The following is a 16,245-nucleotide window of genomic DNA, read 5'->3' on the forward strand; positions in this document are numbered from 1 at the left end:
TTAGTAATGCAAAAATATCTAGTACCTAAAACAGATAAAATTCACAGTATCTGGCTGGCATCCAATCAAAAACTACAAGGGATATAAAGAAATAACAGAAAAATATAATCTACAATGAAGAGATCAATCAATCAGAACAACCCAGAACTGAGACACATACTAGAATTATCAGCTATAGTAGATAAAATCATTCCAATTGTAATACTCCATACATTCAAAATAGTAGAGGAAAGATCAATTATATCACTTAGGACAGAGAAAATATTAAACATTCAAACTTGTAGAAAGGAAAACAAAAAGACCTAAGGTAAGTAAAATTATACTGAATGGGATTAATGGTAAATTAGATACTACGAAGAACAAGTTTAGTGAATTTGGAAAGACATAGCTGCTCATTATGAAACGTAAGCTCAAGAGGTCTAATGTACAGTGACAGGAATCCAGAAGGAGAAGGGAGAGAAAACGGTACACAATTTCAAGAAAATGAAAGCTGAAAAATTTCCAATACTGATGCTATAAATCTACAAATCTAAGGAGCTCAATCTACTCAAAGCACAAAAAACATGAGAAAATAAAACAAAAGAAACAATTTTAGGGGCCAGGGAGATGGCTCAGTGGAATAAGTGCTTCCCTGGCAAGTGCAAGGGTCTGAGTTCAATCCCCAGTTCTGCCAAAAAAAAAAAAAAAAAAAGAAAGAAAGAAACAACTTTAAAGGTACACTGAACTGCTAAAACAAATGAAAAGATAAAATTCTAAAAGTGGCCAGAGGAAAAAAAAGACTTATTACCTCCAGAGAAATATTAGGGGGACAGATAAAGGAAAACAATGTAAGGAAGAAGTGGCACAACATTATTAAAGCACTAGAAGAGAAAATACTGTCAGTCTAGCAATTTGCAGTAGCAAAAAAAAAATCTTTAAAAAGCAGTTCAGTCTGGAAGACTCTAACAAATCTCTAAAAAGCTACAGAACTAACAGATGAGCTGAGTAAGAGGGTAGGATGCAAGACTGATACACAAAACACGTTACCTGGTAACACCAGAAAGCCTGAAGCAAAACCATTTGAGAACCGTGAAACCATGAAACATGTGGAGGCAAACTCATCACAGATGTGCAACACTGAAAGCTACAAAAACTGCTTAGCGATATTAAGGACCTACAAAATGGAGAAATATACTACAAGAACACACAATATTGCTAAGAAGTCGGTGTGGTTTGCACCTTGACGTGCTTTTAGCTGGGGCTTTTCAGAGGCAGCTGGATCTAGGTGTGTGATAACTAAATTAGCCCAGTGATGGCTTGGTCTGGTTGGGGCATGGATGACAGGAAGTCCCATCCTGGGTATAGGTGGCATCAAGCCTGAGGCTCGTGGCCTGCTACACCATGAACTGTGTCTCCTCTGTGATGCTCCCTTGCCATGCTGCCCCGACTTGGGACTGAAACTTCCACAAGCTGTGAGCTAAAATGAATCATTTCTCCTTTAATTCTGTATGATTTCCTAAGGGTAGGTGGCATGAATGAAATATAAGAGACAAGAGAGCGCTGCTGCAGTCGCTTGCTGCTTTCTGCGTCCCTGCTTTGCCATGGACCATTTTTCCTCTGTGATGCTCCCTACCAGGTCACCCTGCTTGGAGCACACTGACTGTCTCATTACTCTTCACTCACTGCTGGGACAAAATACCTGACATCCAAAATGAAGGAAGAAAGGTTTATTTAGCATACCTGGCTGGCTCCAAGGCAGAGTGGCACATGGCAGAAAGCAACCTTTCATGGTGGCAGCAAAGAGCAGAAAGCAAAATGGAGGAGTAATAGCAAAACAACGGCCATAGAGAGGAAGTCTGCCTCTTTTATGTTACATTCAGGCTATCTGTCCCATGCTGCGTGTAGCACTCACACCCACAATCCCAGCAGCACTCAGACCCATAATCCCAGCAGTACTCAAACCCATAATTTTAGCTTTGGATCATAAATTAATCACCAACTCTAGAACTGCACCTCAATAACTGCATGAGGCTTTGTGGGGGGAGGGAACACACACAAACCATAACACTGACCATGGACTGAAACCTCTACAAACTTTGAGCTACCATAAGCCTTTTCTTCTTTACCTTAGGACAGCGGGTATTTTGTCTAAGCAAGGAGAAAAGTGACTAAGCACAATCCTCATCATGGTAGCATGACACTGGCAAGGAAGCAGACAACTCTAAAAACAGACCCACACTTGGACAGCTGATTTCCAGCAGAGGGGCAGACAAGTCAGTGAAGAAAACAGAAACCAACTCAAAGGGACCACAGACCTAAATGTAGAACCAAAAAATTAGAAACCTTTTAGGGGACAATGGTATCTTTTGTATCCTTGAATCAGAATTGATAGATATTACACTAAAATAATTATCTGTGAATCATGAATTCATAAATTGGATCTCATCAGAATTAAAGATTTCTGCTCTTTGGAAGATATCCTCAAGAGAAGAAAAGCCAAGCCAGAGTGGGAGAAAATACTTGCAAATCAGATATTGAAGCCAATACAGCACAAGTATCAAGAATATATACAAAGAATGATTAAAATTCCCAATAATGGAGCAAAGACTTGAATGGACACTTGAAAGAAGATGCTCAGACAGTGAATTAGCACACAGAAAGCTGCTGAACTTTTTCTGTCAGTAGAGAGGCCCACGATGAGATAGTACTACATAGCAATTAGAATGGCTAAAATTAGACTGACCGCATCAAATACTGACAAAGATGTGAACAACTGGAAGTCTCATGCAGTGCTGATGGTAGTTTAAAAAGGCAGGACTATTTTGGAAAATGGCAACTTCTTAAAATATTAATACACACACCTCTTATATGACTTAGCCATTTGATTTCTAGGTATTTACTATCCTCAAAATAAAAATATATGTCCATAAATATACCTGTCCAGCAACCTTTATAGGAACTTTTGAAACTTATCCCTAACTACAATTGGCTAAATCTCAATTACAAGGAATGAAGAAAGCCAGACACTTCCCTCCCCTTTATGATTCCAATTATGAAAATTCTAGAAACTAAAAAGTATTTTTAAGAACTGAAAGATCACCTGCCAGAGAACTAGGTGGGGACGTGAAAGAGTGGGGAGGAGGCTTTATAATGGGGCACAAGGTAATCTGGGGCAGTGGCTCTGTTCATTATCTTGAGTATGATGGCCTGTATGGGTGTGCACCAACGGGCTAACAGCTGACTGTCCTACAGGCCTGCTGTGATGACCCTGTCTCAAAAATCAAAAGGGCTAAGGATGCACCCTGCTGAGAAGGCAAGAGTTCAATCCCCAGTACCGCAAATAAATAAATGAAGAATACATAAATAAATGAAATTGTACCTCAGACATAGTTTATCCTAACTATGCATTCCTGTCAATTTTTATTTTGTAAAACATTGAGCTTAATCAGCCATCTAAAATGTCCCCTAGATCCAATATTCAAAGATTTATTCTTTATAAACACAGAGAATAAATATGAAAATGAGAAAAAAGAAAAAAGTATCTCATTCTAGATTCAAATCAGGCATAAATCTTACAAGGAAAGTATCAAAACCAAGTTATACTCTCCATATCTTTTAAATTTTAGGCATAAAAATAAAAAAGATTTAATCAGTAGGACGCATGTCATAAGAATCAGAGTACCAAAGCAAACACGTCTTTTGAACCTAACCCTAACATTCTGTACTTCTCAAAATTTTTCACACACACCGTCCCACTCAGCTTCGGCTTCTCCTGAGGGCAGCACGTAACTTACCACTTATCAATACACTTCTGGCAGAAGCTGTGAGCACAAGGCAGGATGAGGTCAGCCCGCCCGTCCATGCAGATGCAGCACTCCTCCTCCTCGGTCAGCTGCTTCACCCTGCAGTGTGAGCACAGAGCTGGAACAATGGCGGTCTCTGTGCTTAGGCTTTCTACCTCATTGTCTTAAAATACATTACTAAACATCCATAATATAAAGCATAATACGACGGGTGCACAAAGTTAACATCAAACTAAAATTAACATCTTTTAGGGAGAGGAACTGTATTAGGGAAGAGGTACTAATGAGCATAAATTTCATGAAGACTGGGTAAAAGATAAGTCCTGTGATTGTTAAAATATGGGCAAAAGCTGAAAATGTTTGGCTTTTTCTGGAAATTACTCGGCCAAACTTAAACATACTAAATTTATATAAATGACTCAACCATAATATAATTTATCACAGTTCGGGATACAGTGTGAATATGGTCTAAAGTACAGACCTTGCATCAGGGCCTTACAATGCTGAAACTGACAGTGGGTTCCAAAGAACAGGACAGCTTTAAGTATCAGGCCGTGTGGGAAACACAGAAGGGTTAGGAAGCTAAGTCTGTTCCCAAGCAGCGCTTTCATCTTTTTGAGAAAAAAAGCAATATCGAACCTTCTCCAGCTACCACTCAGAGTCCCCCAGTGAGCCAGGTGCCCCTGCGCATGGTTCGTGTCCTAGGATTGATTATCTTCTTTATTTAGTAAACATTAATCTCTACCTCAGCTTAAAACATCTATTTTCTTTCTGCCTCCAAAATCAACATTTACCTCAATCAAATGATGTAAAAACTGCAGTTCTTTGAAAATAAAATCTTTGTCCTAGTCTCAATAAACATTTCTTGAAATAATTTTTAATTTTTTTTATCTTTTGTGCTTTTCCACTATTTTTAAAGGTTTTCCTTTGGAAGCACTATTACTTTTGTAATTATACAAAAACATATTTCAAATATGTTTGATTTGCAGATCCAGAACTCTCTGGATCTACAAATCAAATATTTCAAAGTACAGCTACTAGATTGAAAGTGTCTTAAGGGTAAGGGCAATATCTGACAAGAGAAAGATATTGAGGCCAGGGAGATAGCTCAGTAGAATAAATGCTTGCCTGGCAAGCACAAGGGCCTGAGTTCAATCCCCAGTTCCAAAAAAAGGAAGAAAGATACTTTTCATTCTTTATTATACTTACAGCTCTGCATGTAAGACACTGTAATAGCACTTTAAAATGTACTGACCTGAGCATATAACAACATAAAGGTCAAATGTGTATTTCATGTAGTGAGCACTAAGTAAAAAGGAGTATTTTTCAAACCTGTTAGAAAGATGAGAAAGAAAAATGACAGAGCTGTGGAGGTAGGGCAAAGGAATGTGTATGTAACTGTGTAGGTGTAGCCAGGAGAACCACATGCTGGGGAGTGGGGCAGGAGACTGAAAGAAAAGACCAAGAGTGGAGACATCTGATCCCTGAATGCCAAAAGTAAATGTGATCTCGCTCTGACAAACAAACTAGAATCAGCGTTTAATGAAGAGAAAGGAAACAATACCTCAGGAAAGCTGGCTGAGGGTGTACAATGAAGGACAGAGGCATGTCTGTTCATCTTAACTGTCAACCCGACAGGATTAGGAGATTTCTGGCTGGGTACCGCTCTCTCCCTGGCCAACATGAAGTGAGCAGTGTTGCTCTACCATGCACTTCTACTGCGCGTTCCTGCCTTGCCGGCCACCACAGATTGAACTCTCTGGATCTGCAAATCAAATAAATCCTTCCTTCCTTGGGTTGTGTGTATTGGGTGCTTTGCTCACAGCAATGAGAAGCTGACCAATATACAACACTGGTACCAGAACCGGGCTGCTATGACAGTACTTCATCATACGGTGCAGGAGTTTTTCAGGCTAACTGGGAGTTTGGAAAGGTCTGCAGATGTGGGCTAGAGAGGCCCCAGCATGCTGTAAGCAGAGCCTAATGTGTGATTGTGGTCAGAGTTTAGAAGTCGAGAATGATAATGTAAATGAGGACAGTGAAAACCAGGCTCAGGTTTCAGTTGGCACAAGGATTCTACCGGTACTTGGACTAGAGGTCATACATGTTGCTGACAAAAAAACTGCCAACATTCTTCCTATGTCTTAATACTCTGAGGGACACTGACTGAGTTTAAAGGTGATGAACTAATTGAAAAGGAAATGACTAATTTCCTTTAGTCATTAACTAACCTGGCATTAGGAAATTTCCTTTATTCGGTGACTAACCTGGCAAAGGAAATTTCAGGTTGCGGCATACGTACTGCTGGCTGCTTTTAGTCGAATTTATAACAAAAACTGGAAGCAAAAAAACCTTCAAATTTGGCCCCCAAACAAGCATATGTAAACTTACAGCCAAATAACTTTGTGAAGAGATTATCACATACTTTTAACAGGGATAAGGAGAAAGATGCCTTGAAGCCATTTTAGAAATCAGCAGGACCACACCAACTGTTGCTCAAAGGGTGCAAATGTATAAACTTTTCATTTGAGAATAGCAATCCTGGGCCTACTGCTCAGGAAGGGCCATCTAGGGAATTGGTTCCCAGGACTCATTTCACTAAGCTGTGGCACCCAGGCAGAGAGGTCACCACAGGTATGATCCAAGAGGGCCTGAGTATGGCTTGAGCTACAGCAGGTCTTGTCCTTGTGACGCTGGGTTGTTCAGGCATGCAGAAGGCAAGCGCTTGTGGGGTTGTTGAGGTTTCTACCCAGATTTCAAAGGAAAGTGTAGGAGGACTGGCAATGTGCCTGAGAGGTGGGTACCTGAAACAGAATGAAGCTGAAGGTGCAGTGGATAGCCCAGAAAGTTGTAAATGGCAGGCATGACAACTATGTGACAAAGAAAGCCATAGACTGTGAGTGAAGCTAGCATAAGAGAGACGCAATATGCACTGCAGCCACCAAGGCCTCAGGGACAGTACTGCCCATGGACAATTCAAATCTCAGCACCATATTCAACCCTAGACATGGAGCCACAGGACTTAATGTTTGCCTTACTGGGTTTCAGCCTTGTTTGGGCTTGCTCTTTTCTATCACTGCATATTAGTCATTTCTCCAGTGCTGGGACGACATACCCAACACCCACAACTTAAAGAGAAGAGGTCTATTTTAGCTTATGCTTTTTAGAGGATTTAGTCCATGGCTGGTTGGCATGAAGGCAGAAGCAGTGACGGAAGGGCCTGGCGGAGAAAACCTGCTCACCTCATGGCAGGCAGAAAGCCGAGAGAGAGAGGAGGAGGAGATGGAGACACCTTTCTTGTCATGAGGGAATGGCCTCGGGTCCCACCTCCAACTGGACCCCAACTTCTAACAGCATACTCAGCCACGAGCCATCAGTGTTTGGGCTTAGCAATCCCATTATTCAACAACCTTCCCAAAGCCCCACTGCTGAACACACAAGACTTCTGCGGGCCATTTTAGATCTAAACACAACATGCCAGAAAGTCTTAAGACTATAGAGCGCTTCTACTCTAAAATGGATTTCACTAAGTCAATTTCTAATCAGGGCATTTATTTGTCTAAACCTGTTTCTTTATCTTATATTGGCCAATTATTGAATTTGCATGAAGTTACCAAGAACATTTATTGACTTTATACACGTATAACACTCACCCCAATTCTAATATCCTATAAGTACTCAATAAATGCCAACCATTATCAATTATAGATCAGATATAAAACTCTAGTACATAAGGGCCCCTTAAGAGTCCCTTTGACTTGTAAAGTCTTCTTCTATGAACTAGTGTATCAGGGTAGCACTATAAACTAAAAACATATGAAGTCAAGATGCAGCCTTAACTAAACATATGCTGAGTTTCAGTCAGGGGCACACGAAAAGGTAACACCTTCACCTCCTTCATTAAGACGATTGCAACAAAAGTATTTTTATTTGCAACCATGTGGCTTATGTATATGGGTAAACACAATCCCATTTTTAAAACACTTAAAAAAAATTCAACATTCTGAAGAGGAAAAAGAAAAAGATAGAAAATCAGATTCTAGTCTGAAAGATCAACTTTACAGAGTAAAACTATAAAGATAAGCCTAAACACTGCCTACAATGTTCTAACATTCATTTGGCATATCAGTAGCACCTGTAAAGCCCAAATCTTTAAAAATATATTAAAATTAAACAGGAAACAAATGAAAAATACAATTTAACTACTAATAGTGTTAGGAAGCCAGATGGTTAAGAATGAACCAGAAAATGCAACTGTAAATGAAATAAAAGAGAAATTCTTATTAAGCACTTTAACTTTACAATAACAATATCTATTTTTGAACGTAGATATCTGCTGTCTATTTAGAATAACAATAGACAGGATGTCAACATGTTTGGACATGTTTTTCCCAAAGAAGCATTTACTAGTTTAAACAGTCATGATTGTCAAATGGTAACAGGTAAGTTTTCACATGCCAAAAAGCATAACAGAGTAAAAAAAGAAAGTTTAGCTAGAACCATAACACAGTCCATTACGCATGAGCAAAGAAGTACCATCACAGAAACTGGCTGATTTTACTTTCTTCCAGTGACTGAATATACTCAATATGTGAACCAACTATGGTTTATGAATGGACTACCAAGTCCTAGAGCCAATATTTAAAAATATTAATCTTCCGACCTAATTTCTTCAGGCTTTGAGTGTCTAAGAACACAGACACCTACTAAAAGGTAATTGTTAATATCGTCTTGGCCATTAACGACAAGTGTAAAGAGTATGAGAGCAGATTCTGGAGACTAGGCTGAAAGAAATATTACCTGGCATGAATCATTTAATTTAGTTTCAGTTCAACACTATAAAATAAGTGGAAGAATGGAGTAATCCAAAACTTGATCTGGTATATAATATCACTGAGAAAAAGATTTAGGGTGTCATGCAGAGCACCGCAAAAACATGAATGACCTCTCAATGGTCTGTGTATTGGAAAGTAAGAGAAGCACGGCAATTACGTATGCATACCTTCCCATCCAAAGGCTAGCCTGGCAGGACGTCACAGAGGACGAGTTTTCACCAGGCTCTTCAGAGGTGGAGCTCTGAGCCAACACTCCTGCTGCTTGACTTGTGATGTCTTTATAAAGCTGAATGAACTGGTACAAATTCATGATCCGTGATGCTTCTACAATGCCACTGCTTTTGTTAATCTAAAACCACAAAGAAAATAAAAATAAAGAGGTGAGAGATGACACAAACATTTAGAGATGACATACATCTTAGAAAAGGTTTTCAATATTTATAAATTACCTTTTAAAAAAAAAAAGCACATAGGCACAGGGGCCTGCAGTTCTATCCCTAGGCCTGCAGTGCTGGCCCCACCACGGGGCACACTGAGACTGCAATTGAGACTGGGTGTGGTGGCGTGCGCCTGTAATCCCAGCATTTGGGAGGTTGCAAACAGCAGGGTCACTGTGTGTCTGATCTAGCAGTGAGACCCTGAACACCCTGTAGACCCTTTCCGAATACAGAATGAATAAATAAATAAATAAATAAATAAATAAAAGCACAAGTTTAAATAAATAACATGGATTCTTCACTTGTAGGGCTCAAAAACTTAGACAAATTTATCTTGATTAATTATGCATCATCCTATTTAGAGTTGACAAGGTTAGGTGACGTTCCCAGAGTTAAGAAATGAATTTTAGAGATTACTTTTGACAATTTTTTTACTTTAATTTCTTAAAGAATTTCTTAAGGGGTTTACCTGACTGACTCCCATAACCACACGGCATTCTACCTGAAAAAACGGAAGGCTTTCCGGAATATACTGAAGTTCTACTTTGTACCAAAACTTCTAAAGAAATAAAATTAAATGCTACCAAAAGGGACTGAATTTTGAACTGTAACAAAAACTCATTTAATATAAAGTGACATCAATGGCCTAGAAACTGTGACCCTATAGACTAACTGTCCCCTTCCAGTTTATAATCCTATGTGAAAAGTTATTTAGGGCAACCACAGAGGAATGCTGTCATTTGGCTTCAGGTAGTTAAGGAGTAGGGCATGCCTCTCTTCTGAAATGACCGAGGCTAGTAGGGTGAGGCTGAAATATTCCTGGGTGAAGAATTCAAAGTAATCAAAAAAAAAAAAAAAAATTAGAGATATGAAAGGCCCTTTTAGCACAAGAGATGGTGCAGAGGTCTGTGGGAATGGAAGCCAGGTAATTTATTAAAATGGACATTGAGCAAATAAACAGGCAAAGTCAGAAAATAGAAATAAGTGAGGAATGCAGGGAGCAACATAGAGAATGTTGGCCTAGCACACATGAGGCTCTGGGTTCAATCCCCAGCATGCAAAAGAAACAGTGTAAATAAGAAAACTATTATAGCAATATTTAAATATTTAAACTAAAATAATTATTATAGTTATTATTTATTTATTGCTATTTCTAGAAGCAGTGAAAGAAAATAATAATGAGAATCAAAAATGAGCCACGGGGGCTGGTGAGATGGCTCAGTGGTCTAAAGCACCTACTTAGAACAAGCTTAGCAAAAAAGCACAGGGACCACGGTTCAATCCCCCAGCACCACATGCCAGCCAGCCCCGCCCCCTGGTGGGCTGAGCTGGCCACACACACACACACACACACACACACAAAAGAGCCACGTTCCACACTGTGAAAATGGGAGAACCATTTCTATCGGAGAGTTGACTAAATTTTGGGAAGGTGAGATCTATGTTGAGATAAAATTATATAATGTTCCTTGCAATGAGACTACTCAGAGAACAAACGAATAGAATTAAAAAGTAATAGGAACTTGCAGAGGCCTATAGAACAGGGCTTCATGGTCGAGGAAAGTGGGACAGTATCTTTGACACTACACAGTACAGAAGAAATCATGCAACAGTTCAGAAAAGCTTAGTAATAGTAAAATTTATCAACTATAATTAGTCTAATCATAGGATCCTTCAATAAAAACTTATAAGTACCCGCAATGTAGATGTTGCAGTAGTGAGTGCAATGCTCTAGGTACTACACACATAGTATATATAAAACAAAAATCTCTATACTCATGCCAGTTATATGATAAGGAGGACAGACAGACAAATACTGATGAAGTTAGATAAAAATCAAGGTTATGGGGAAGACACACTTGGGGAGAAGGAACACTGGAGGGCTGCAGGGAAGGCCTTACAGTAAGGACAACATTTAAGAACTGGAAGAAGTACAGGAATAAATAATATAGAGCTATCTGGGGGAAAGACCATCATCCGGGAGACCTGGTGATGAGCACAAGGAGTCCAGAGTGGAAGAGTGGTGGAAGACAAGGTTAAGGAGTAGGCACGGATGGAATACACACAACCTTGCTGATTACAGTAATGACTGTGGCTTTTATTCCAAGAACCTAGGGCTCACTGGAGGGCTGTGGGCCAAGAAGTGGGAAGATCTACCCGCTTCACATTTCAAATTGTGATGTGGAATTCACCGGTGGTTGTGGCTGAGAACAGACACGTAAAATGGGGTGAGAGGACCTGGTAGGAGGGGACAGGCATGATCCTGGTGCGACAGTCACAAGCTAGGAACAGCGCAGGGGCGCAGTGCAGATGCTAAGAACCAATTAAATGCCAAACACATTTTGAGGGTAAAACTACAGGACTCACTTATGGAGTATGAGAAAAGAAGAAGAACCAAGCACCAATTACATGGTTTTAGTCTACATGTAAGAATGATAAAATACATAATTCATGGAGTTTCTTACTACCTTAGTATGTATTTTTCAATTAACCTATTAATTTTTCTAATACTACTGCCCTCAAATACTCCATTTAAACATTATTTTAAAAATAAACTAAAAATGGGGCCGGGGAGATGGCTCAGTGGAATAAGTGCTTCCCTGACAAGTGCAAGGGCCTGAGTTCAATCCCTGGTTCCGCAAGTAAAAAAAATAAAATAAATAAATAAATAAACTAAAAACAAATAAATAAAAATAAACTAAATTTTATTTAAGGATAATCACAGCAGAATACAGACTGTCAAGATAAGGTCTTACTGTAGATACAGAAGGGCAAAGTACAAGCATTTTTGAATTAAGTAAATAGCTTTCCCTCTCTTGTTAGATTTTCAAATTGGACTCAATGCTTCAATGTAAACCCTGACTTCCCAGGGAGACTTTTGAAAAGAATCTAATGAAACCAAATAATTTTTTTTTCAAGTAGATCTAAAAACAAACAAAAACCCAAAATACACAAAAGAAAGATCTAATTGTTTTTATCTTTAATTATTTTGTTTTTCTACTTAGGATCTTACTTCAAGGAAGATGTTTACATTAACTCTACCTAGATGTAGTCATTAAAGATACAGAGGTAAAAAGGAATTTCATTGAGAGCGCAGGCCCAGCGAGTGAGTGCAACGACCGCGGCTGCGAGATCCTGAATGGACCCAGAGCCAAGACCGGGGGAGTGAGTGAGACAACGGAGGGCCCGCGGATCCTGAATAGACCCAGAGCGCAGGCTCGGTGAGTGAAAGAGACTGCCCGGGGCCCTCAGGATCCTGAATAAACCCAGAGCCCAGGTCCAGCATGTGAGTGAGACGACCCAGAGCCCAGGCCCAGCGAGGAACCCTTCAGCAGAACTCCCTGCAAAGAGGGTAGAGGCAAGACCCACCCAGCTGATTTAGATGCAGAACATCTTGCCAGAGTGACACAAAGGGTTCAACTCTAATGGCTGTAGCAGAAAGAAGTGGAGCACAGCAGCCAGATCTATAGAAATGAAACAGATCACACTTAAAGGAAAACCTATTAGAATAACAGCAGATTTCTCTTCACAAACCATCAAGTCAAGAAGAGCATGGAGCAAAGTACTTCAAGTCTTGCAAGAAAACAAATTCCAACCCAGACTGATCTATCCTGCAAAACTCTCTTTCAAGTATAATGGAGAAGTGAAATACTTCCATGACAAAGAACAACTAAAGAATTTCATGATGACAAAGTCAAGCCTACACAGACTACTAAATGAGGTTTGAGAGAGGGAGCAAATTGATCACAGCCTCATGAATGAGAATGGAAAGAACCCACCAAATATGGCAAACAATTAAACACAGGAGAATAAGAGGTATACAATAGTAGTCTTTCAGTTATTCTTTTGTGTCCAGCAACAAAATATTTCCATCAGCACACTCTACAAATGGACTTCTCTTCCATCCTATGGGTCATGATTCCACCTGAGTATACAGGGTGGATTTCAAATAAATAGCTGTAGCTCAGTTCCACAAGTGACGCCTAGCCACCAGTAACTGTCACAGTCATTATGCATGTCCACAACACACTAGAACTCTGTGCTATATCCTATCCTCAAACTGTTAGAAGTGCTGGTCATTTACTTGCCATTCCAGTATTTATGTTTTACTCTTAGTACTTTTCTTTGCTATCATGAAAACTTTTTCTTAGTTCAATTGTTTTGAAACATTTAATTTTTAATTAGCATTTAATTTTCTGAATATTGCTTAATCTTAATTTTTGTTCTAAGCTTTATACTGTATCTTTGACTTACAATTTATTTAAAAGACATTGTATGATATCTTCTCCTAGTATTGGAAACTTTAAAAAGTTTATTTCCATTTTCTGTTGACTTTATATTACTTCTTCCTTATCTTTTATACACACATACACATACATAAATGGAAAAAAATACGTGTATAACCCAACATAAGATTGGTACTGTTTCATAGAAATCTACAATGACCTTTAAATAAGGGTTCATCTAATATCTTTTATATAGTGCTGCATAACTATCATATTGAAAGCTCTTTATTGTTCATCCAGGAGCATACTGCAACTTCTCTTGCCTTTTGAATTATGCTCTTTGTTATTTCCTATATGCTACTTCTGGAGGTATTAAAATATTTCAAGTTTGTATAACTAGAAAATCTTACTTTTACTTTTCAAAGGTATGTTTGCTAAGTATGAAATTCAAAGAGAACAGATCTTTTCTTTCAGTCCTTTAATCTAGTTTCTTACACCCTTGGTCCTTTTTTTTTCTTTCTAATGTGGAATAAGATGCTATTTATTTTGTTCTTCCATAGCTAATATTTTTATGTATATGCTTTAATGATTTTTTTCTTTATAAGAAGTTTTGGTCAATTTCATTTTTGTGTATCTTGGTATGATTTTATTTAAATGTCTTTGCAAAGGCTCATTTTTCTTGGAAATGTGGTATTATAAGTTGAACTAAATTCAGAAATTTTAAATCTTTAAAAAGAAAATGCTTGAAACCACTAAGAAGAATATATGCAGTGTATTATTTGTTGAAACTGTACTTCCGATATGATTTGAAACTGTCTCATTGCTATCTGTTTATCAATAAAACTTTGAAAAAAAAAAAAAAAAATGCTTGAAACTATTGTTTGAAGCAAGGTACAATTCCCCTATGATGAATGCGATCACTATGTATATATAAAATGTACTAATAAAAAAAATTTTTAAAAAGGAATTTCACTAATTAATAAAATAAAAAATTTATTCTATGTTTATCAGAAAGAAGCAATAGAAGCCAGGTGTGGTGGGAGGCTGAGGCAGGAGGATCACCTTGAGTTCAAGGCCAGCCTGTCTTAAAATACAACTAAACAAAATCAAACAAAAAGCAAAAGAAAACTAAGGGACCAAAAAATGTGACTATTCCCATGGCTTTCTACAATTTACACAGGCCTCTTCCGTGAGCTGAGAGCTTTATGAAATAACTGTGGAGAGTGAATGCTACTTAGGTAACATAGTGTATCAACACACAAGGAACGCTTCATCGTACCTGTCATGTGAGACTATTTCTTCAACATACTGTTTATGTCCTACATATGTTAAGATCTTACCAAGTGTGAAGCGCTGGATTTTCAGCTGACAGGATATAAGGATGGTCCCTGCCTCCTCAGGTGCTTACTATTTACTAGGGAGCTAAGAACCTAAGTAATTTTATTTTAAATGCTGAATTTCATGGTGAGTAGGTTCCTTCTGCTAGCATGAGTGTACCAACAGGATGTGACCTACACTGATCAATGAGGTAAGAAGAGATTTGTCAGATCTTTTTTTTTTTTTTTTTTGTGGAACCAGGGATTGAACTCAGGCCCTTGCGCTTGCCAGGGAAGCGCTTATTCTATTGAGCCATCTCCTGGCCCTGTCAGGTCTTTAAGTGAACCAATCCTTGAGGCTGATCTACATCAGGAATTCTTAATTTTTAGTGTGTGGTACTGAGATCGAACTCAGGATCTCGTGCTTGCCAGGCTGGTGCTTATACCACTGAATTAATATCCATGGCCCCTGGAATTCCTGATTAGGGAGAAAGCAAATGGTGCTGATGGCAAGTTACATCAGGAGTGGACCTGCTAACTGAGGAAACAGTTACCACTGCGGACGGATGAGGTGCAACAGTGGCAGCCTCATTAGTTAAGCCTTGTCATAGGAAGGAAAAAAGGAAACTGGGAATAAAGCAGAAACAAACAGCTTGGAGCCGTATCATAGAGGGCTTCAGGCCACACTAAAGCGTGAGGAAGTTTGTAGGCAATAAAAAATTTAAGGAATTTTAAGGAGGGCAGTGAGCTAATGAGTGGTGCTTTGAAAAGGTCAGCTCTCAGCAGCCTGAAGTAGAACTGTGAGATTGAACGCAGGTCCCTGAGCTTGCCAGGCAAGCGCTTATTCTACTGAGCCATCTCCCTGGCCCTGTCAGGTCTTTAAATGAACCAAGTAGAGGTGCACAGCCTAACACAGAATCTACAGTAATGTGGAGGATGGGAGTGAGGGACCTGAACCACATGGAACACCTCAAGGACACGGAATTTGTCTTATCTATCACTTACTGTATTCCTAGTGCCTGGAATACCTGTGTTTACCCCTTTGAGTAAACTAGAAGTAGACAATCCACTAGGGAAATGTGACACTATTGAGATTATCCATGGAATCTGTAATTCAAAGAAGAAAAAATAATCTAACCAAGTGTTCTCTGAGTTGGTTAAGAATGGAGTACAGGGCATTTACAAAAGTCTCACAGTTCATATGCATGTGAGTGATTTTATTGCATATTTCTTTGTTTTAGAACAGGGACTGGGATAGAAAGAATAATAAAATTTGTGCTTCTGTTTTTGTTCAAAGGCCTGTGGCTTCAAAAAGGTTAAGAATTATCTATTCTAATATACACATTGGAGGATGGGTTTTTCTAATACTCTATGACAGCTGCTATTACATTTTTAACAGAACTGACATATTCAATAATCTAAAATGTGAAGACTAAACTACAAAAAAAAGACTGAAGTACAATACAGTAGTACAACCACTTTGTGGTTCGACTTTCACGGACTCACTGTTTTGTGGGTTTTCAACAAATATTAATCTAAATTATTTATCATGGATTTTTTGCTACATCGTGGGAGTTTGAGATAATTTAATGTACATGTATTTATATGTGCAGTATTTGTGGTTTTAATGATTTTTCCCTAAAAAAATT

General features: G+C 38.7%; 1 protein-coding gene across 1 annotated transcript in view; it reads right to left on the minus strand.

The window, feature by feature from the left end:
• The window catches only part of Rnf141 (ring finger protein 141), a 22,325-nt gene that overhangs the window by 2,433 nt on the left and 3,647 nt on the right, over nt 1-16,245 (minus strand). The window contains exons 3-4 of the mRNA XM_004634872.2: nt 8,785-8,966; nt 3,774-3,881 (exon numbers count right to left, since the gene is read on the minus strand). Of these exons, the coding sequence (XP_004634929.1) occupies nt 3,774-3,881; nt 8,785-8,966 (290 nt within the window). The remainder of the gene's footprint in view (nt 1-3,773; nt 3,882-8,784; nt 8,967-16,245) is intronic.

The sequence above is a fragment of the Octodon degus genome, unplaced genomic scaffold (genome assembly GCF_000260255.1).
Source record: "Octodon degus isolate 3935 unplaced genomic scaffold, OctDeg1.0 scaffold00067, whole genome shotgun sequence".
NCBI lineage: Eukaryota > Metazoa > Chordata > Mammalia > Rodentia > Octodontidae > Octodon > Octodon degus.